We start from the raw sequence: 21,762 nt of genomic DNA, 5'->3' as shown, positions 1-21,762 counted from the left end.
AGGTAGGGTGAGGGCAGAGATGGAATCTTGGAGGTGACAAGTACAAGGCAGAAGTATGAGGCACAGAAGACTCTGAACTGCTATGCTCTAAATGCTGGTCCCCCTGCAAATTCCCATGTTGAAACAGAATCTCCAATGTGACAGTATAAAGAGGTGGGGCTTTAGGAGGTGCTCAGTCAGCAGGGTAGAGCCCTCATGAACGGGATGAGCACCCTTAGGAAAGAGGCCGAGGGAGCCTGTCTGCCGCTTCCACATTGTGAGGATGCAGCAGGAAGGTGCCATCTAGGAGGAAATGGGCCCTCACCAGACTTTGAATCTGCCTGCACCTTGACTGTGGAGTTCCCAGCCTCCAGAGCTGTGAGCAATACATTTCTGTTGTTTATACGCTACCCCACCTATAGTGATTTGTTACAGTAGCCTGATAGGACTAACCCAGGAGCACTCCCTGCTCTCCTCACAAATACAAATTACAGGAGCTGGGTGGGCTCTGGGCTCATGCCCTCCACTGCATGAGCTCTCTGAAGACAGGGTGAGTCTTATTCATGGCCTCACCCCAGAGCCCAGCCCCAACTGAGCACCCGGGCTGAGTGACGGGGCTAAAGGCTGTGAGGGCCCAAGGCGGGAAGCTGCTGGTGGGCCCAGCACGGTGTGAGAGCCTTGTGGGCGGGCTGCAGAGGAGGCTCTGCAGTAGGGTAGCTATTAGTAGGCAAGGGGACAAAGGACCTGGGCCATCCTTCCTGAGCTTTCCTTCATGGCATTGGCCCTGGGCGGCTCCTATCTGCCTGTCTGGCTCTCAAAACGGTCACAGCCTCGACTAGTGGCCAAAATGCCACTAGGGATTTTGAAGGGTGCTCTAGGGTCAGGTACGGGTTTCTGTGAGTGGATATGCTCACATTTAAATCCAGGAGTCTGCACTGCATGGAGACTCCTCTGAGCCACGTAGGGTCCGAAACGGACCGCATTTAACTCCTGCTAAACCACTGCGTGGGTTCCAGAGTACTCTGGGGGTGGGGGCATCAGTGCCTCCCTGACCTGACTGCTGAGGCAGATGCTACCTGCCCTATGGACCTGCTGGTGCTGCCCTCCCTCTGCTTCCCTGCTTCCCATTACTTTAGTGCTCCCAAAGAGCAGCAGCCCAGTCTCTCCTCCACGGCCCCCGGGAGCAGGAAGGACCATGGCAGCTTCAGCCCCACACCAAGGGAGGCTGGGAACAGATGGGAGTGAATGGAGCCCTGCTGAGGGCACTCCAGTTAGGGTGGGGTGCTGAGTCCTGGAGCTTTGGGGCCCCCAGTGTCACACAGTGTCCCTTCCACTCTGTCTCTTCTTGTCGCTCTGCCAGCCCACCCTCCCCATTGCCACCAGCACTGTTTGCACGGGGCAAACCATCACTGCATCCAAAAGGCCAGTGCTGCATACACAGCTTGCCGAGGGTTCCCAGCAATGCGGGGGGCAGGGCAGAAGCGAACGCCAGGCCAACCACACTCCTCATCCAGAGTCCCCTCCCCACACCTCGGGCACCCTGCAGCCACACCTGTGCTGCTCCCCTGCTTGGCATGCCCTCCCTCCTCACCACCTCTCCAAGTCCTATTCGCATCCCCAGTGGCAGGAGTTCTCAACCTTTCTGTGAGCCAAGGACCGCTCTGGCACTCTGGTGAAGCCCATGGACTCCTTTGAAGTATGTGAAATCAATGACATAGGATGATAAAGGGAACTACTGAGTACTGGAATACACCTCATCGACATTCGTGCTTCCTTATGAACACATTGAACAGTGAGAACTAGTAAGAGATCTAATAACTACTGTGACACTGAAACACTGACGCATGTAAAGTTCAAGATATCTGCAACACTATGAGGTGATGGGAAGGCATCTGTGATTTCTACTGGTGGTAAAGCCATAGGCACCACTAATACGACTGAGCGTCATTGCCTACATTAATCATTGAAGGACAAACAGAAATCCTTCAGTGCTATGGACGGGTTAGTGGTTAGTGAAGATAAAAGGTGCAATGTTTTCCAGCCCTGTCTGCTGACCTGCTAAATTCCATCCATGGACCACTCAGGGGCCCTCATGCTGCAAGGCTCGGCCCTAACTCCACTGCCTCGCCCTCCTGTGAGTTCCAGCCACACCATGGTGGGCTCTTTTTTCCAGGCCTGAGTTGCCCTCCACAGCCCTAAGCACTTGCTAAGAGCAAGGCATGAACCCCAAATGCTGATCGGATTGAATTTTCCTGCACGCGTCATCCAAGGTGGGGTGAGGGGCTAGGGAACCACTGCTTCCCTCAGCCACCTGGAAGCTGGTGGCTGGACACTCTTAGGGACTGCTACACGGGCTGTGATTGGCCACTGCTATGGTGGCTGGTGACTTACATTCTCCAGTCGCCATGCCTGGAGTGCTCCCTCCCTCTCTTGGGCTTTACCAGCTCCGGAAATTAGCTCTCCCCGCCCTGGGCGCATCTATGGGTGTTCTGGTTGGCTGCCCCAACCCTGCCACCAGCCCCTCAGGGCAAGGCAGGTCTGAGCCTGAGGCTGACCACAGGAACACACCATGCCAGGCCCGGTGCCAGGTGTGTCCTCACCTGCTTCACATTGTAGCCAGTCTTCGCGCTGGTCTCAATGAACATGACGCTCAGTTCTTTGGCGCGCTGCTCCCCCTCCTCGATGGTTATCTGCCTAGAGATGAAGGGAAGGGGGGAAATCAGTTCAGCAGAGGAGCAGCCCCTGGCAGAGATGAGGAGGGACCCGCCCAGCATGGCAGAGGGAGCCCACCAGGCCCTTGGTCAGCCCTGAAGACAGGCTCTGATCCCAGGGGTCCCTCCTGGGCACCAACCATAGTCTCTAGCACAAAGCGGGCACCAGGGAACAGCAGGACACTATCCCCTTCCCCCACTCCTTCCTTCGTGTCTTCTCAGCTTCAAAGCAGGCCCTGGGGTAGGGATGCCCCACGCCTGCCTTTCCCAGTAGTAATTACTGCAGAGCTTGTGCTTGTGAAGAGATTCAAGCCACACAGTCCACTCTGGGTGGTGCTATTAGTCGCATTTTCCGTATGAGAACACTAATGCTAAAAGTGTCTCCCCCGGGGCCACAAAGCTGCTTAGCAGAGAGGGCTCCATGATGGGGCAGGCAGAAGTGGGTGAGGGTATGAAGGGCCTGGGTGCCCTTTGTACTGGGATTTGAGCCCAGTTTTCCTTACTTTAAGGACAGAACTCTAGTAAAGCAGGCTCTAATTCAGATGATTCCTCAGGTGGTCAAGGGACACTGCAGGAAGCCTGCACTGCTTGCTGGAGTCCATGGCCTGTCACTTTATCTGCCCAAGTCAGGGTCACGTGAAACAAGTGGACAGCGTACACACATGGCACCTCAGTTCTCCCTGTGCATGGAGGGCAGCGTGGAGGAGACTCTTCAGAGAAAGCTTCATGCCAGACGCAGCCACAAACCAGGCTAAGCAGGCTACAGCTATAGGTTTGCGGTCTGAATGCTCTGCATGCTCACACCTAGGGCCCAGGGTGTTCACACCCCCATGCACACTGGTGCAGACACTTCACAGGCACAGACAGTTCGCAGTACACACACTGGGGCTTAGGGAACTGCTGTGTCTGGGGCAGTGCTGTGGCCATGGCAGGGTCTTAGACCATGCACTGCTGGGCCAAGCCAGGTGCACAGGGTTCTGTGTAGACAGCACATGGAGGAGTGCCCTGCCCCTGCCTGGTGGTGGAAGACAGGGCTTCACAGATGAGACACCCAGGGGTGAGAGTCTACCAGGTGTTCTCAAAGCTCCTAGTGTCTCAAGGGACCTTTTCCGGATGCATGGTCAGAAGCACAGACACACCACCCACGCATCCCAGAGCTCCCTGTCCAGGAGCAGCTGGAGAGGAGTGGAGGGTGGTACCCTGCACCTGTGTGCCCTTTGCACCTACCTCTTATCAGCCAGGTCCGTCTTGTTGCCCACCAGCATGATGATAACATCACTGCCCCTCTCTGTCCTGACGTCGTCGATCCACTTAGAGGTCTGTTGGAAGGAGTTGAGATCTGGAGGCAGAAAGTGAGGAAAAACTGAAAGCCAGGGCCAGCCACCAGCAGGAGATGGGAAGGGGATGTGTGAGCCAGGAGCAGGCGGGAGGGTGAGCATGTGCCCTCAGATACCTAGGGAGGGGTGCGAGCTCAGTCAACACAGATGAGCCGGGTAGGGCCTTTCAGAGGGAACCGGGCCCTGCCCTGCAGCCCTGGGAGCCGCTTGCACTGTTTAGCCGCCCTTTGTGGGGGAGGAATCACCCCATCTGGAAGATCATGGTGTCATGATTTGCTACATGAAATAGTGGCTTTAGGGGCCCGCCTGAGAGTCAGACCTGACTCTGGGGATTCAGAGTGGAGTGTGAGAACTGGGTCACACGTGTGTGCATATACACACACACACACACACACAACTTGGCAAGTTGGGAAACAGTGAGGGGTGGGCAGAGGAGGACACAGAAGCCTCTAGGGAAGGAAGGACCCTACTGAGTGGCCTCCCCACCAGGGGAGCTCAGGATAGTTAGGGGAAGGCCAGAGGGATTTCTGAAGAGAACCCTCAGGCTCTGCAGGTGAGAGGAGGGGAAAGGTGGCCCCAGGACTAGTCAGGGGAGCCAGGTGCACTCAAAAATCCAGGAGAGACAAGGCCACTTCTTGGCAGCCTGACCTCCCTCAGCTGCCATGACAAGCCTTGCAGGGCAGAGCAGCTCTAAAGCAAAGCCCACCACTCTGCAGCCTGCACACCCAAGGGGAGGGGAGGCAGCTGTCCTCAGAAGCCTCAGTTTCACACAGCCTGGTATCCCTTCCGATGCGCCTCAGGCCATGTGAACTCAGGCCCTTATGGGCCCAGCTCCCACCTGCACTCAGGTGTGGATGGGGCCTGTGGTCAGAAGAGGGGTGGACAGAGGGGGCGGGCAGAGCCAGGGCAGCAGGATGGGTGGTGGGGGCATGCACCAGCATGAGGTCACACATGCTTCCTTGTGTGATTTTAGGGCTGTGGACAGCACCTAGGGCATCCGCCCACTTCACGGTAACCACAGCCCTGAGGGCTTATCAGGTGTCTTCCATTACAGCAGCCTTGCAGGTCTGGCTTCTGCATTGGCCCCCACCCCCGCCCCCGCCCCCGCCCCCGCCCCCACCCCCACCTCTGGCTCTGTGCGCCCTCGAGGCTGTGCAGTCCTGTTAAGAACACCTGTTCTGGCCTGAAGAGCCACGGTGCTGGAGAAGGATTACCAGTCTACTGCGCTTCCAGACCCCCTTGGCCTACCTTCCCAGGGAGTCCTGCACCCACAGCTGCTGGGCCGAGGTTGACCTAGGGACCAGCGTCTTCTCCCATGGTGACACACATACAGAAGTAGCTCCTTAGGGAGCTTTCTGACAGCCAGGGAGAGGGAGGGTGCAGAGAGGCTGGAGCAGGGCCAACCTTGTGAGCATCTGCTCATACCACATGCTGGCCCCTGCTCTGAGCAGGGCCAACCTCGCCCTGTAAACCCCTGCCTGTTGCAGGAGGGTGGGGGGCAGTGGAAAACATGTTGGTGTTCAAAGGCAACTCAGCACTGCTCCCTGCCTTTCTCCATTTAGGGAGCAATCGCACACACGTGTGCACACAGATGCATGTGCACAAACATGCATACACACACACGCATACACACAGGCCTGGCCACAGTCACACCTGGGCCCTGGAACCCCCAATGAGCCACCCTCCCTTAGGCGCAGACGCTCACTCACTTGTGATGTCGTACACCACCACAGCCACTGTGGAGTCCCGGATGTAGCTGGGGATCAGGCTGCGGAACCTCTCCTGACCAGCTGTGTCCCAGAGCTGCAGTCGCACCTGTCTCAGGGAGGGTAGGACCACAGGCAGACAGGTCAGTGGGGCAGTGAGGTCCTCCTGGTCCGGGGAACTGGGAGAGCCAGGCTCTGCAATGCTGGCAGCACCAGCTCCAGTCCCCAGTGTCGGCAGGGGCTCTCAGTGGTGACCAGCTAAAGATCCTAGGGGATAAGCCCAAAGGAACCCTCCCTGTCACTCCCAGTCCTAATATTAGGTGCTCACCGTGCGGTCCTCCAAGTACATGGTTTTTGACAAGAAGTCAATCCCAATGGTTGCCTGTTAGAGAAAAGCACAGAACAGTCAAAACCAAAAGGTCTCATGCAAAGGGGCAAAAGCCTGGTGACCGCAGGTGGTGGCGTAACCAGCAAGAGGGGACGTCCATGTCAGGTCTAACGTGGCCATCCTCTGTCCTCCCTGCCCCTCCACCCACTACTCAGCAGCCCTCTTACTGAGGGATCAAGCTGAGGAAAGATGGGGGTGGCCTTTATAGGGCGAGATCCTCTCTGGAGAGGGAAAGTGCTTCGGGAGCAGTGAAAGCACCGTGGTGAGGAGGCCGCCCCAGGAGCAAGGCCACTCAGGCCACTCAACACACATATCCTGCCCTCCCCACCTGGGCTCCCTGCCTTGTTCCCCTCACGGCCTAATCTGCAGCTTCCAAAGCCTCTTCCCGCTGCCCTAAAGCATGGCCCTGGGCTCAACACTGGCCTCGGGAGGGTGGGAGGAGGCAGCTTGCTGCTGTGTGGGGGCAAACAGCAGCATGGCTTTTCTCAGGTGCGGGCACTGCAGACCACCCAGAGTGACCTCTCGCTGGGAGGCCCCACTGGCTCTTTTCTTCTCAAGCCAAAACGTTGGAAGCTGTCACCAGCTCCCCTGTGCCACACCTATGCCTCTTCTGCCCTGGCACCTGTGAGAGGCAGCCAGTCTTGTGGCCAGATGGCCAGGATTCTGTGTGTCCTTGGGCAGGCCACCAACTTCTCTGGGCCTCACATGCACCCAGTACCTGTCAGTAGGACTGAGATGCTGTCAATGTAAGATGGAGATATCATTGCTATGTAATCAATAATAACAAAGACTTTGACACAGCCCAAATGTCCAAGGCACTGAATAAGCATAGTGTGGTACATCCATGTGATTAGAATCCTTGGCAGCTGTTAACAATCACATTCTTGAAAACATATTTAAGGTTTTGGGGAAATGGTCATCCAGTTAAAAAAAAAACCAGGTTATAAAACATCATGTGGTGAGTGATCCCAATTAGATTAACTCAAGTAGATCTATGAGTATTTTTCATGTTTTCTTCAACAATGAAGTGAAGGGAATCTGCTAAAACGTTAATAGCATCACAGTCTGAATAGTGACAGTGCATTTTGTTTCCTTCATTACACTTTTCTCTACTTTCCACAATGAACATATAACAGTTCTAAAATTAGGAAAAGTCCTTTGAAATAAAGTTTAATAAATAAGTTTAATTGTATGGAATGCTATGATTTTCGACTGCAAAAAACAAAGGAAGCCCAAGGAAGCCCAAGAAAATAGAAAAGGTCATGTCTCCAGGCCCCCCAGGCTAAATGCAAAGGTGTGCACCAATGTCTGTGTACAAGTGTACATGCTTACATAGTCATACTCCTAAATCGTTCCACAAAGGACTGAGGGTGGCTGCATCCTCCTGGAAGCTTGCTTCATAACACAAAGATATGGAGAGTGATTCTATGTTCTGGAGCATATGATGCTAGAATGAGGGCACTAGACAAGCACCTTAGATACAACCCAATCAATCCCTTACTTTGGCGATGAAAGAACAGACCAAGAGGGTTAAAGGACATGCCTAGTGTGACTTCACTCATCAGGAGCAGGGCTGGGAAGATCAGAGCTGCAACCTCGGCAGCACCTGGGCTCTTTCCAGCCCAGCTTCGCATATTGTAGCCACCGAGGGACAAATCTGCAATGACCAGTGCTTGTGGATGCAGACTTTTTCCTTCACAGGTGTATGTTAGATTGACAATCCTTGTCTTCTGATTCCCTTATGGAGAAATGTGCATAGCAGGTAGAAGTCTCTCAACTCCTCAGTGCTCAACAGGTTCCCCAGGAGTGACATGCTCCTTTTGTAGAGTCACCCTTGAAAGAAAACCAGGTGCATGAGCTTAGGTCTGGTGGCAGGGACCGCTGGTTGTCCCCAGTATGTAGTCTCCCTTTCTATAGTAACAGAATTCTGGGTGTGCAGATGGACTCAGGGCTGCCCCAAATAAAGACCATATTTCCCAGCCTTCTTTGCAGCTGGGTGGCTACGTTCTGGTTAATGGGATGTGAAGGTGATGCAGGCATATTTGGGGACAGGTCCTCTGTGGGCAAGGAGTACCCACAGCTGCTCCCTTTCCCACTGTCCGGTGGGGATGAGTCATAGTGGCCCATCCAGATGAGGATGACAGAGGAGTGATGACATCAACAAAGCCTGACTCCCTGACCCTGAGGAGCTACTTCAGCAGCGCTGGACTGCTCAATTGTTCTATTTTGTTTAAGCCACTGTCATTTTGGGTTTCTGTTAACATAGCCTAACTATAGCCTAACTGACAAGCAAAGAACCACGGAGAAATGTATCCCTCAAAGGTAGGCACCCAATGGTAATGCTACTGATAACTGTAATGATGACAATCCCATCACACCTCACATGTCACAAGGCACTTCTGCTTCCATGAAGGGCAGAGAAGTCACCAAATGAAACAAGGAATTGTGCTACTTGGATGAAGTCCCAGCAAAGCTCAACCCAGTGGCCTCCACAATCATAAACACCATTACTGAACATCCATATACTTTCTCTCACATACCATAACAGCTTGACCAGAGGCAGCAACGAGGAAACTGAATGAGGCCAACATCCCATTTTATCCAGCTCTCTCTTAATTCCCACTTCCAGCTTCCCCATCAGAGAAACCTCTGGTCCCTTAACTGTCCACTCTCTCAGACCTGTTCTAGCCACACTCTCCATCTGACCAGGCCACTGAGCCACTGAAGAACTTCCATAGTTGTGGAGATGGCGCCAAAGCATAGGCATTGTCTCTGGGTGTAACTGAGCCCTCAGCTCTGCTCAAAAACATATTCCTAAGTTTTGCTTTCAATAATGGCTGAGTGGCTTGTATCAAACAAACCCTCGCACAGAAAACTATTTTAATATCTGGAAAAATACAAGAAATAACAATTTGCAAGCACTGAAGAATGATCAAAAGCAGGACGAGGCAGGGTGCAGTGGCTCATGCCTATAATCCCAGCACTTTGAAAGGCCAAGGCATAAGGATCACTTGAACCCAGGAGTTTGAGAGCAGCCTGTGTAATATAGTGAGACTCTGCCTCTATAAAAAATAAAAAATAAAAATTAATCAGGTGCAGGGGTGCCCACCTGTAGTCCCAGCTACTTGTGAGGCTGAGGGGGAAGAATTGCTTGAGGCTGGTGGGGCTGAGGGTGCAGTGAGACATGATGACACTACTGTACTCCAGGTTGGTCAACAGAGCAAGACTCTGGCTCAGAAGAAAAAAACAAAACAAAACAAAACAAAAACGTACTCAGAGGTTACAATCGCTGAAGGAATGGAAGAGAACTAGGTAGATTCTACATTAAATCAATTTGCCTCCTGAAGAAACTCCCCAGTCCCACCAAATTAAAAGAATTTCAAAAACACCTCAGACTCCACTGAAACACCAGAAAGGCTGGCTTTGGGAGGAACAAGATCATCTCAGGACTGAGGGTTACACCAGAGGACTAAGAGAAAACCAAAATAAATCTATTGCTATGGTCTGAATGTGTCCCCTGGAACCTCAAATTCAAATGCTGAAACTTAATCCTCAATGTGACAGTATTAAAAGGCACATCCTTTGTGGAAATGATTAAGTCATGAGGACTCTGACTTCTTGAATAGGATTAGAACCCTTATAAAAGAGGCTTAAGGGAGTGCCCTGGCTCCCCTCTGCCGTGTGAGGACACAGTGTTCGTCCCTTCCACCACGGAGGACACAGCATAAAGGTGACATTTTTGAAGCAGAAAGCAAGTCCTCACCAGATGCAGAATCTGCTGGAGGCTTGATCTTGGAAGGAAATCCCAGACTCCTGAATTGTGAGCAATAAATGTCAATTGCTTATACATTACCCAGTCTATTTTGTTATAGCAAGCTGAATGGATGAAGACATCTGTCTTAACAAGGTCCATACATGATAACTAACCATTCCCTAAAAAATATTAACTGCCCATCATTTAATTGCCTATTAAAATAAAACAATACTCTTCAGAGGAAGGTAACAAAATCCAGGACTATAACTTATTATTCATGAGGTCCACTGTATAATAAAAAAGGACTAGAAATGTGAAGAAACAGAAAATTCAAGCCATAATCAAGGGAAAAAGCTCAACAGACCCCTACACGACCCAAATGTTGAATTAGTAGACAAAGACTTTAAAAGTCTTATAAATATGTAAAAAAAATTAAAAATAAACAATGGGTGACTGTCAAGAGATTTATGAAAATTCTAAAAACAAAATGGAACTTCTAACACTAAAAATTATAATATCTGAAATAAAAATGTATTGGATTTAAACAACAGTAGCTAGGACACTGCAGAGGAAAGCTCAGTGAACCTGAAGACAGGCCAAAATAAATTGCTCAAACTGAAGCACAGAGAGAAAAATGATGCAATAAAAATAAAGAGAGCTTCAAGCACTCCTAGGACAATATGAAGTGAGCTGATATAAATGCAATTAGAGGCCGGGCATGGTGACTCATGCCTAAATCCTAGCACTCTGGGAGGCCGAGGCAAGCAGATCACCTGAAGTCAGGAGTTTGAGACCAGCCTGCCCAACACAGTGAAACCCCATCTCTACTAAAAATATAAAAATTAGCCAGGTATCTTGGCGGGCGCCTGTAATCCCAGCTACTTAGGAGGATGAGGCAGGAGACTCATTTGAATCTGGGAGGCAGAGGTTGCAGTGAGCTGACATCGCACCACTGCACTCCAGCCTGGGCAACAGAGCAAGACTCTGTCCCCCAAAAAATAATAAAATAAAAAATGGAACTAGAGTCTCAGAAGGACAGCAGAACAGATGCAAGCAAAAAACATCTTGAGAATAGCCCCAATTTCCCCCAAGTTAATTAGAAACATCAACCCACAGTTCCAAGAAGTTCAGTGAACCTAAAACAGGGTAAATCTGTAAAAAACTAAACCAAGGTATGTCATAGTCAAATTGCTGAAAATAAAAAAATAGAAAACCGTAATAGCAGCCAGAAAACAGAACAACACGTTACATACAAGGCAACAATGGTAAGAATTAGAGTTGATTTATCATCATAAATAATGGAAGACAGAAGACAAGGGAATAACATCTCTAAACTGCTTAAAAAATAAAACAAGACACACACACAAAAACCCTGTCAGCCTAGAATTCTATAGCTGGTGAAAATTTTCTTCAAAAATGAAGACAAAACATAAACATTTTCACATAAGGGAAAGTCACATAATTTGTCACCAGCATGCACTCATTGTAAGAGATGCTTTAGGCTAAAGAGAAATTTTGTAGACGGAAATTAGAATCTTTAAGGCTGGAATACAAGTGCACTAGAAATGGCAAATCTATGGGCAAATATAAAAACATGCTACTTGTCCTTGATTGCTTCCTATCACAGTAACAATGACATCCACAGTAACAACAACTAAACATCTCAGCACTTCATCATTTCCCAGCTCTTGTACTAACTGCTTTAGATACATTACTTAATTTCATCTGGACAATAAATCTGTGTGATGAGTTAGGCTCTTCTGTATTCTGTGTCACTGCTAAGAAAACAGAATACAGGAGATGGTAAGTGACTTGTCAAATGTCCACAGCTGAGACTGCAGTCAAGACTCAAAAGGTATTTGCAAAGTTGTCTACGTATGTCCAGACTTATCCCCACACGCCTCCAGGCTCTGAGTATTTGTTATTTCTCCTGTTTAAAGAAAGCCTCTTCCTAGGCCCTTTTGGCCCTGGTCTTCTCTGGATGATGCTTTCTCAGCCATCTCCTTTATCTTCTGTATCTCAATGTCTCATTCTCTACTCACTCTTTCCTTTCATCCAAAAAAACATTCTCAAGATTCTCACATCTTTGAGTGGAAAAATCCCTCATTTTCACTAAGTTGCTCTCTAGTCATCTGCTGATCTCTCACCTCTTCTCAATGCGCTTCTTGGAAAAGGACTTCAAACCCACTGTATCCATTTCCTCTATGCCCACCCATTTCCCAGCTAGGTCACTCTGGTTTCTGTCCCTCTGCTCATAGCTCTTGCTATGGTCATCAGTTGCCATTTCATCACCAAATCACGAGGACACTGTATAGGCCAGACTCAACACACTTGACCCTGCTGACCATTCCTCTTCTATGGCATTTGTTTCTTCTTTGCTTTCCATGACTTTACTTGTTTCTGGCTTTCCCTGTCTCTCTAATTGCTGTTCCTTATTGTTCTCTTGTAGGATCTTCTACCTCTCTTTTCCTAAAATGTTGGCATTTCCTACTGTTTTGTTTCAGGGGGAACTCATTTACTCTCGATGCTTCACTATGATATACTGATCAGTTCCCAATCTATAACCCAGGCCTTACCCCTATTCTGAGCCCCAAATCTATGCATCCAGCTACTTACTACAAATCCCATTTAATTATCCACTAGACAGTTGACTAAATATAGTATGTTCTCAAAAGAGCCTATCATCTTCCTCCAAACCTGCTTCTGCTATTTTTCCTATTTCAATAAATGGCACCTTGACCACCCAGGGCGCCCATATCTCTGGAACCTTGAAAGCCCTCCTGAGTTGCTCCTCTTTACTTGCTGTCTGTTCCCTCACATCAAATGAATACTGAACTGGTTACTTGGCCTCCTAAGGGCTCTCACTCAGCTCTCTTTTTCTCCATCCCCAACCCCACTGCCCTAGTTTAGACACTGAACTTCTTTTACCTAAATAACACCAACAGCTTCCTGACTATCCCTCATGCTTTCCACTGTAATTAATCTTTCATGTAGCAGGCAGGATGTCTTAGTCCATTTTCTGCTGCTGTAACAGAATACCACAGACTGGATAATTTATTTTATTATTATTATTATTTTTTTTTGAGACGGAGTCTCGCTGTGTCTCCCAGACTGGAGTGCTGTGGCACGATCTTGGCTCACTGCAAGCTCCGCTTCCCAGGTTCACATCATTCTCCTGCCTCAGCCTCCCTGGATAATGTATTTTAAAAAGAAATTTACTTATCACAATTCTGGAAGCTGGTAAGTCCAAGAACATGGCACTGGTATCTGGGGAGGGCCTTTGTGCTGTGCCACCCCATGTCAGAAGGTGGAAGGGAAAGTGAACACAGAGAGAAAAAGGGGCCCAAACTCCCATGGTAATCAACCCACTGCTGCAATAACTGCATTAATCCATTCATGAGGGTGAAGCCCTCATTACCTAATCACCACTTAAAGGCTCCACCTTTTTTTTTTTTTTAAGTAGCTGCATCCTTCTAGGATCACCTCTTAATACCATCACAATGGCAATTAAATTTCAATATGAGTTTTGATGGTGACATTGAAACCATTGCACAGGGTTATTTTTCTGAAATATTAATATGATCATATCACTCTCTACTGCCTCTAAGAAATAGCTCGAACACTTCAAGCTGGCCTATAATGCTGTTCAGGGCCTGTCCCTGGCATTCTATGGACTCATTCCCTCCTTGCCCAGCCCGCACTTTATACTTTAGAAATAATATTCTATACAGAACTCCTCACAAACAAGTTCCTTTGTGTATCTGGGCCTTTTCTAATACTGTTCCCTCCTCTGGAATGCTCTTCCACATGGTTTATACTTATCCGGAATTCAAGATTCAGCTCTTCTACAAATCATTTTCTGGGCCCTCAGGTTGGTCCAGGGCCCCTCATTTAACACTTTCTCTGTTAAACTGGAAAGATCTCATACTGATCAATCTCTCCCACTGGCCAGTGATTCAATGATTCTCAGTATGTAGCCCATGAGTCACTTGCATCAGAATCACATCAGGAGCGTTTAACATGTAGGTTCCTGAGCTCCACTCAGACAGACAGAATCACAATCTCTGGGAATCAGAATTCCAGACAAGCCCTCAGATAACTCATTTGTGCAGTAAAGTTTGCAAACTGCCTTCTGTTGTAATCAGAGTCTGGGAAGGTTGTGATGTCCAGGAGTGGCAGATGCCCTGTACGGGGTGAGAGACAAGAGGGAGATGCTTATGCATGAGAAGGTGCTATTCACAGAAGCAAGCAAGGCTTACTCAGAACCAAGGTCACACAGTCAGTGGTGTCAGTATCAGTTTCCCTGAGTGCAAAGTCCCTGCTCTTGACTATTCAGTTGTACTCCCTCTCCTTCCTGAAATCCCTTCATTTCTGAACCTGTCATGTGCCCTGAAGCTGTCACTGAATATTCCTGGGGGTCACATACTATCTGGCTACCTACTGTCATAATCTTATGGTCATCAGCCATAATAGTTCAGCAGCGCCCACTTAAGATGAAGTTCATTTGCCAGAAGAGAAAAGTCAGCTCTCTAAGGACAGAATAGAAACAAGAACTTTTTTTTTTCGTTTTTTTTTTTTTTGAGACGGAGTCTCACTCTGTTGCCCAGGCTGGAGTGCGGTGGCCGGATCTCAGCTCACTGCAAGCTCTGCCTCCTGGGTTTACACCATTCTCCTGCCTCAGCCTCCAGAGTAGCTGGGACTACAGGCGCCCGCCACCTCGCCCGGCTAGTTTTTTGTATTTCTTAGTAGAGATGGGGTTTCACCGGGTTAGCCAGGATGGTCTCGATCTCCTGACCTCGTGATCCGCCCGTCTTGGCCTCCCAAAGTGCTGGGATTACAGGCTTGAGCCACCGTGCCCAGCCAAAACAAGAACTTTTAAGAGGGCCTTGGCTGGGCCTCAGTTACCAGAAAATTTCTAGCTCTTTGACATCATCTATTGCCTCAAATAAGGCACAGACAGTTTTACTGGTTGAGAAATTTGAGAACAATCCGCAAAGCTACTACAGCAGCCAGAAAGTGTGGAAAATCCTGGAAGTGACATAGATACAGAGAGGTGACCCCAAATTCTGCATATAAATGCTACCCAAATCTCTGACTGACCCCAGCAGACCCTAAGCAACAGCCTACCTAAGACTGAAAACAAAACAAAACAGGCAAACAAAAAAATCTGAACATAACTTTCAGTTGCTGCCTACCACAGTGGGGAGAATTGAGAATCTGGGTCCAGACAATTTAGCTGCCCACTAAAACCAAGAACACTCTTCACAGGACCAAATAGAATCCACAGTTTTAACATAATGTATAACCCAAAATTACTAGTCATATGAATTAAGAAGAAAATGTGAGCCATATTCAAGAAAAAAGAGATTAAATGGAGACTAACTCTGAGGTACCAGATGTTGAAAATAGCAGGTAAGTATTTAAAAATAGCTCATATAACTGCTCAAATATAAAAATAAGCTCATAATAAAGGCACAGATTTAAAAATCTCAACAGAGAAACTAAAACTCTTTGCCCTAGGAACCTCTGTGGTTGCAATCCCTATAAACATCCCAATAACTGAGTATTCCCAGAGCTTCAGGAACGGCTGACCTTCAGAGAGGTGGGTTCGAAAGGAGAGTACTTCCCTCTTCTAGCTTGCCGTGGAGTCTCTTGGTCAAAGCATTCTTTCTCTGAACTTCATTTTCTCTTGTGAGGTACGAAGCAAATTATTTTTGCTGGTAACTATTTTACAGGGATGTAAGCACAGGATATCATGACAACATGAGCAGCAGGCCTGTCCTTGGGGAGTCTCCTGCCAGCCAGTCCACAATCCCTATGAACCTCCTCGGCTGTGCTGGGTGCACCTCCTGCACTGCACCATGTCCTCTGAGAAGGCTGAGCTGCACGCTGCTGGGATTAGACGGCTCCAAACCTGGCAATGCTTATTTATTCCTTTAATATCTTTGTGCTTACAAATAGCACTGTATATGAGAAATGGCAGGCACTTCATTTTATGCAAAATGTGAGGAACCTTATGAGTATGGATTTCATAGCTGCATCCACATTTATCTTCTTCTGAACGTGGTATTAAACAGTATCTACAGGGGTTCAGACATACAGTGCAGAATGACAGTACATTACACGCTTCCTTCTGCACAGAAGCTTCCACTGGCCCAGCTGATCCCGGAGGAAGGAGAGGTTTCTGGAGGCACTTGTTGAAGTCTTCTTTGCTATGTGCATTTATTATGAAATACAGTTTTATATCCACATTCTGACAAGACACAGTAATAAAGTCTGCAATGGAAATCTGCATGGTAATTTGCATAAATTGACTCAAGATTCTCTTCTCAGGAAGAGAAATAATGAAAAGGCATGTATGTGCGTCTTCTTTTAGCCTTGGCCAGGCCTGGGCCCAGGGCTGGGGAAGCATCCATAAGTGGCAGAAAGCAGCTGGGCATGACAAGCCTTTGACAATGAAGTTGCTGTTTGTGTTCTGCACCACTAACCATTAGATTAAAGTATCAGGGTAAAGTCATGCAAATTAGCTTGCAAATGAGCCTGCTGAAACTTCAGCATCCAGACTGGCAAGTGGGTGCTTTGGAGAGATGAGACAGCAGTCTCTGGCAAATAGGCTGGGCATGTCCTTGCCAGAAGCGCAGTAATGCGCCCTGGGGGAGGGGATTTGGGCTCAGAAGGCCACAGTACAGTTACCTGCATTCTTCCAGACACCTCAGTTTCAAAGTCTGTCTGGTCCTGGAGGCCACGTTTCACCCAATGGAGAGTGGCTTGTACTTTAGTCACCACCCAATTTAAATATGTGACTGCTCTTTTATTTCCTGACTGTGGTTTGAAAACAACACATACCTTCAAACTTTAAAAAAGGTTAAATTTCATCAATATCAGTGGGTCCCTTCAAAAGTCACTCATATGTGAAGGTTGTGTGGCCTGAAGCTCCCTGAGAGGCCTCCCAAAGGGTGACAAACGGATCCATGTGTGCCAGCCCTCCCCTCCCCTTTTGCTTTATCTTACAGCAAAAGATACTCTAGGTGTTGGACTTCTGAGGGCATCTAAGAACTTACTTATGGTAACCTACAAAATGAATTGGGAAAGATGACTAAAGCCTGAAGCAGAGATCTGCATCCTGAGTCCATTCCACTTATTAAATGTATCAGGAGCTAGTGGTGGGCTCACCCAGTACCCATTGGCAACCTCCCACTCCCTCGCTTGACTACTTTAGACTGTAAAAGCTAAACTTGGCTTTCCCAGCCTCTCTAGAGGCGAAGGGTAATGGTGTGACTCCATTCTGGCCAATAAGACACAGGAAACAGTCTGCTGGAGCGGGAGGGATTCCAGGGAAGCTCTTGCGTTTTCTGCCTTGAAAGTGGATGTGATGTCTGGAGCAGCAACAGCCAGCCCGCACGAAGATGAGAACCCACAGGCCATGACGCCAGAATGGAAAAAGCAATAGTCCAGGGGCGTGATGGTAGCACCACTCAGTGTGCCAACCACATGACCTCTTGCGCCTACAAAATTAAAACTCTCCTTCATTTATGCCACTGTTCATCAGCCTTCCATACTAGAAGGCGACATTTCTAATTTGCATGTGCTGACAAAGAAGTGGACAGGAGGGCACAGGAGAGGAGGCAGAGAAAGAAAGGATGTTAGAGCCTGGGCAGTGTGGTTGGCACACTGAATGGTGGTACATCAGGCCCCTGGACTACTGCCTATTCTGTTCTGCTGTCATGGCCCATGGGTTCTCATCTTTGTGCAGACTGTCTGTTGCTGCTCCAGACATCACATCCACTTTCAAGGCAGAAAAAGTAAGCAAGAGCTTCCCTGGAATCCTTCCCCCCAAGCAGACTGCTGCTTGTGTCTTATTGGCCAGAATGGAGTCACACCATTACCCTTCGCCTCTAGAGAGGCTGGGAAAGCCAAGTTTAGCTTTTACAGTCTAAAGTAGTCAAGCGAGGGAGTGGGAGGTTGCCAATGGGTACTGGGTGAGCCCACCACTAGCTCCTGATACATTTAATAAGTGGAATGGACTCAGGATGCAGATCTCTGCTTCAGGCTTTAGTCATCTTTCCTAATTCATTTTGTAGGTTACCATAAGTAAGTTCTTAGATGCCCTCAGAAGTCCAACACCTAGAGTATCTTTTGCCAGGTCAATGTCCAGAGGGAACACCTGGATGACCTGCAGCGCCCCAGTGGGTTTCTGAGGCAGGGTCATCTTGCCAGAGTGATTGGCATTCAGATTTCATGACATAAGAGTGTCAACTCATATTGTGACCCCAGAACATAATGGCTGCAAAAAATGAAACTCCACTCTATTAATACAAAAAATATCCTCATGTTGCTAGGGTTAACCGAGGACTACAGTCCAGCGCTCTGCCCGAAGTCAATGGGGTCAAGCATCATTTGGCAGAGCAGCAAAGCACAGCACAAGTGCACATGCAGGGATGGTCAGGACACTGCGGAAAGTTATCATTTGTTTCACTTTATCATTATCATCTTGGTTTGTTGCAGGGTTGCCATCATTCTTTCTGTAGAGTAATGCACATTTGTATCAACAGTGGTTTTGGCCCATAATTTTCTACCACCTCGACTTTAATACCTCTGTGAGCCATAGTTTAAATACAAATTAATTACATTCCTACTTCCAAAGTTGAAGGCCACTGGTTTAGGTGATAGAGGGCCTAAATTCCATCTGAATAATTTCCAGGTTAAAAAAAAAAAAAAAGTAATACTAAGAAACTGAAAAGCTTGGCCCAGGTCTCCCAGTGAAGTGGGACTTGAACATGGGGCTTAAACCCAGGCCTCTTTTCGAAGGGAAAAGAAAAAAAAAGGGACTGAGGCATAGGGGACATGCTGAATCCTTCTCCTCGGCGTGTGCCCTCACTCTGACCACCTCTACCAGGGTAGAAGATCCTGTCCCCATCTCCCCCGGGTGCTGGGGACACATGGCATTTTAGATTCTGTGGGTAAAAGGCCCCTTCTTCTGGCACTCTGCCTCCGTTCTACATTCCGTTAGAGAAAAACACACCCAGTTTTAGGGCTTTAGGAATCTAGATTTGCCCAGTCTCCCACAGGCTGGCCTCAGAGAACAGCCATTTTCAAGCATTTTGGCTGTTTGATCATTACTTCCCACTGGACTCTTCCTTTTTCTTTGTGTCAATAGCATCAATATTCTTCCAGCATGTCCAGACAGAAACCTGGGGCACATTCAGGCCTCTTCCTCTTCTGTATGTAACCCACAGACACACTGTTCGCTGGCCCCTTCCACTTCCTGTGCTGTCTCTCCTAGGCCCCTCGCTTACCTCCCACACAGCGCTGCATGGTTCCTCCCTCGCCCCTGCCCTCCCTCCCTGCCCTTCCACACACAGCTGTATCTGAGTCTTTGTGTGTCCCGCCTCAGCTGCCACCCCTGGTCCCGGCCCAGTCCCTCCAGCTCTGCCTGCCACAAACTCTGTATCTTTGATCCCGTCAGTGTCTGGGTCAGGAGCCCTCCGTGGCGCACCCTTCCTACCCAGGGATCCCAACTCACTCTTGGGCTTTCCACAGTCCCAGTCACTGGGGCCAACTCACCCATCAGGCATGAGGGGCACAGAGCCCAGTGCCCACAAGACATGTAAGGGCCAAGGAGAATGTTTCCATTTTAATTTATCTTAAAATCAGAAGAAGAAATGACTATAATTATAATGAATCCAGTCTGAATTACATTCATCTCTATACCAATGTAGCTGTAAAAATATAATTCTTAACATTTTTTAAAGGAAGAAACCTGTATTCATTTCCTAGGTCTGCCATAACAAAGTACCGCAGACTGGATAGCTTCAACGACAGAGTCATTTCCTCACAGCTCTGGAGGCTGGAATCCGAGACTGAGGTGTAGACACAGTTGGCTTCTTCCGAGGCCCTCCCTGGCTTACAGATGGCTGTCCCGTCCTGTGTCCTCACGCTGTCTTTCTCTGTGAATGTCAATGTCCTCATTTCCTCTTCTTCTAAGGACACCAGTCATATTGAACTAGGGCCACCCTAATAATCTCATTTTCCTTCTGTAGAGACCCTATCTTGATTTACAGTCCCATTCCGCGATACTTGGGGCCAGGACTTCGACACAGGAACTTTGAGGAGACACAATTCAGCCCATGTTAGGGCCCATGAAGCGAAATGCCTGAGGCTCATGAAAGTCAAAATGCAGCCCTGCCAACAGCCCACTCACAGGCCCCACTACTGCCCTCCCTCCACCTCAACACACCGAGCTTTCCAGCCTCTTAGTACTGCATTGTTTTATCCTGGAAATTAATCAGATGGAATTTAACCCCTGTATCATCTAGACCAGTGGCCTACTTTAGAGGCAGAAATGTGGCAAATATGTATGTATATATTTATGAATTGATTGACTGATTGAAACAGGGTCTTGCTCTGTCACCCAGGCTGGAGTGCGGTGGCATGATCATGGCTCACTGCAGCCTTGACCTCACAGGCTCAAGCAATCCTCCCATCTCAGCCTCCTGAGTAGCTGGAACCACAGGCTCATGCCACTATATACAACTAATTTTTTTAAAAATTATAAAAACGGGGCCTCATTATGTTGACCAGGCTGGTCTGGAATTCTTGGCCTCAAGCAATCCTCTGGCCTTGGCCTCCCAAAGTGCTGGGATTACAGATATGAACCCCCACCCTCGGCTGTAAATTTGTATTTAAACCATAGCTTATATAGGTCTTAAAGTCTAGATGATGGAAAATTACACCAAGAAGAAAGTGCTTAGCAACCTCAGAATCTTGCCCAAAGTCCTACAGGTGTCTCTTTTCACGCCCGTTTTCTATTCCTGGGTTGGGCGTGGGTGTCAGGGTCCAGTGTCTGTGAGTGTGTGGGTGTCTGTCCACAGGGAACTCTGGCTTGACCCCCGCTCAAGGTCTGTTTTCCTCATTGGGCCCTACCTCACTCACACCAGCAAAGGCAGTGCGGGGGCTTTTTAGGCCTGAGTCTCTGTTTGTTAAGGTCATGCTGCTCAAGGCTGGCAACACGCAGGGCCACCTGAGAATGCGCTGACCTGGAAAGAGATGGCAGAGCACCAAATACCATGTTGAATAAAGCATAGCCTTCCATGCACCGTGACCTCTCCTGTTTGCCCCCTCCCTAAGCAGTTGGGATGTGCTGCGTGTGGATGTGCCTCGGCTCCTCTTAGAAGGGCAAGATCACTGGGGAGGGGCAGGTGCTGGTTTCTGGGCTGAGCAGCCAGATAAGTGGCCTGCAGACACAATGGCCAGGCCCCAGGAAACACTCATACTTATTTCATTAAATCAACTTACAAATGTTACACAAAGAAATAATCTGGAGACACTTTGTGAGAATAAAAAGACATGCTGCCAAGATAGGATCCTGGGGGAAATGGCCTCACCAGGTCAAGATGGTGGGCAGAAGGCACGTGAAGGGCCCGAGGGGCTGGGAGCCTGCAGGGGCTATGCTGGGGGATGCGGTGAGGCGCTCAAGCTGAGGAACAGGCCAGAAGGTCCAGACCCCACTGGGATCAGACTGGGAGGTGCTAGGATTTTGGAGTGAGTTGAAGGGTATCCATCCCCAAATTCATGTCCACTTGGAACTTCAGAATATGAGCTTATTTGAAAATTGCAGTTTTGAAGATGCGATTAGTTAAGGATCTTGAGATGAAAAATCATCCAGAATTTAGGGTGGGTCCTTAAATCCAATGACGGGTGTCCTCATAAGATAAGGCGAGGACAGAAAGAGACAGGAGGCCTGCTGAAGACAGAGGCGGAGAGTGGAGTGATGCAGCCACTTGCCGAGGAAGGCCCAGAGGCACTGGGAGAAAAGGATTCTCTCCCAGCGCCTTCAGAGAACAAGGCCCTCCGTGCCTTGATTTTGGACTTCAGCCTCCAGAATGGT

General features: G+C 48.7%; 1 protein-coding gene across 4 annotated transcripts in view; it reads right to left on the bottom strand.

Moving 5' to 3' along the window:
- The window catches only part of RAB6B (RAB6B, member RAS oncogene family), a 68,344-nt gene that overhangs the window by 11,316 nt on the left and 35,266 nt on the right, over window positions 1-21,762 (bottom strand). For 3 of the 4 annotated variants that reach the window (XM_025374866.1, XM_025374867.1, XM_025374869.1), the window contains 4 exons: window positions 6,062-6,115; window positions 5,737-5,842; window positions 3,918-4,029; window positions 2,580-2,673 (listed from right to left, as the gene is read on the bottom strand). In XM_025374866.1, coding sequence (XP_025230651.1) covers window positions 2,580-2,673; window positions 3,918-4,029; window positions 5,737-5,842; window positions 6,062-6,115 — 366 coding nt within the window. The remainder of the gene's footprint in view (window positions 1-2,579; window positions 2,674-3,917; window positions 4,030-5,736; window positions 5,843-6,061; window positions 6,116-21,762) is intronic. The other variant, XM_025374870.1, reaches the window with a different exon arrangement.

This window comes from Theropithecus gelada, chromosome 2 (assembly GCF_003255815.1).
Source record: "Theropithecus gelada isolate Dixy chromosome 2, Tgel_1.0, whole genome shotgun sequence".
NCBI classification, from domain to species: Eukaryota; Metazoa; Chordata; class Mammalia; order Primates; family Cercopithecidae; genus Theropithecus; species Theropithecus gelada.
The sequence above is the reverse complement of the archived record's forward strand: the minus strand, read 5'-3'. Positions and strand labels throughout refer to the sequence as shown.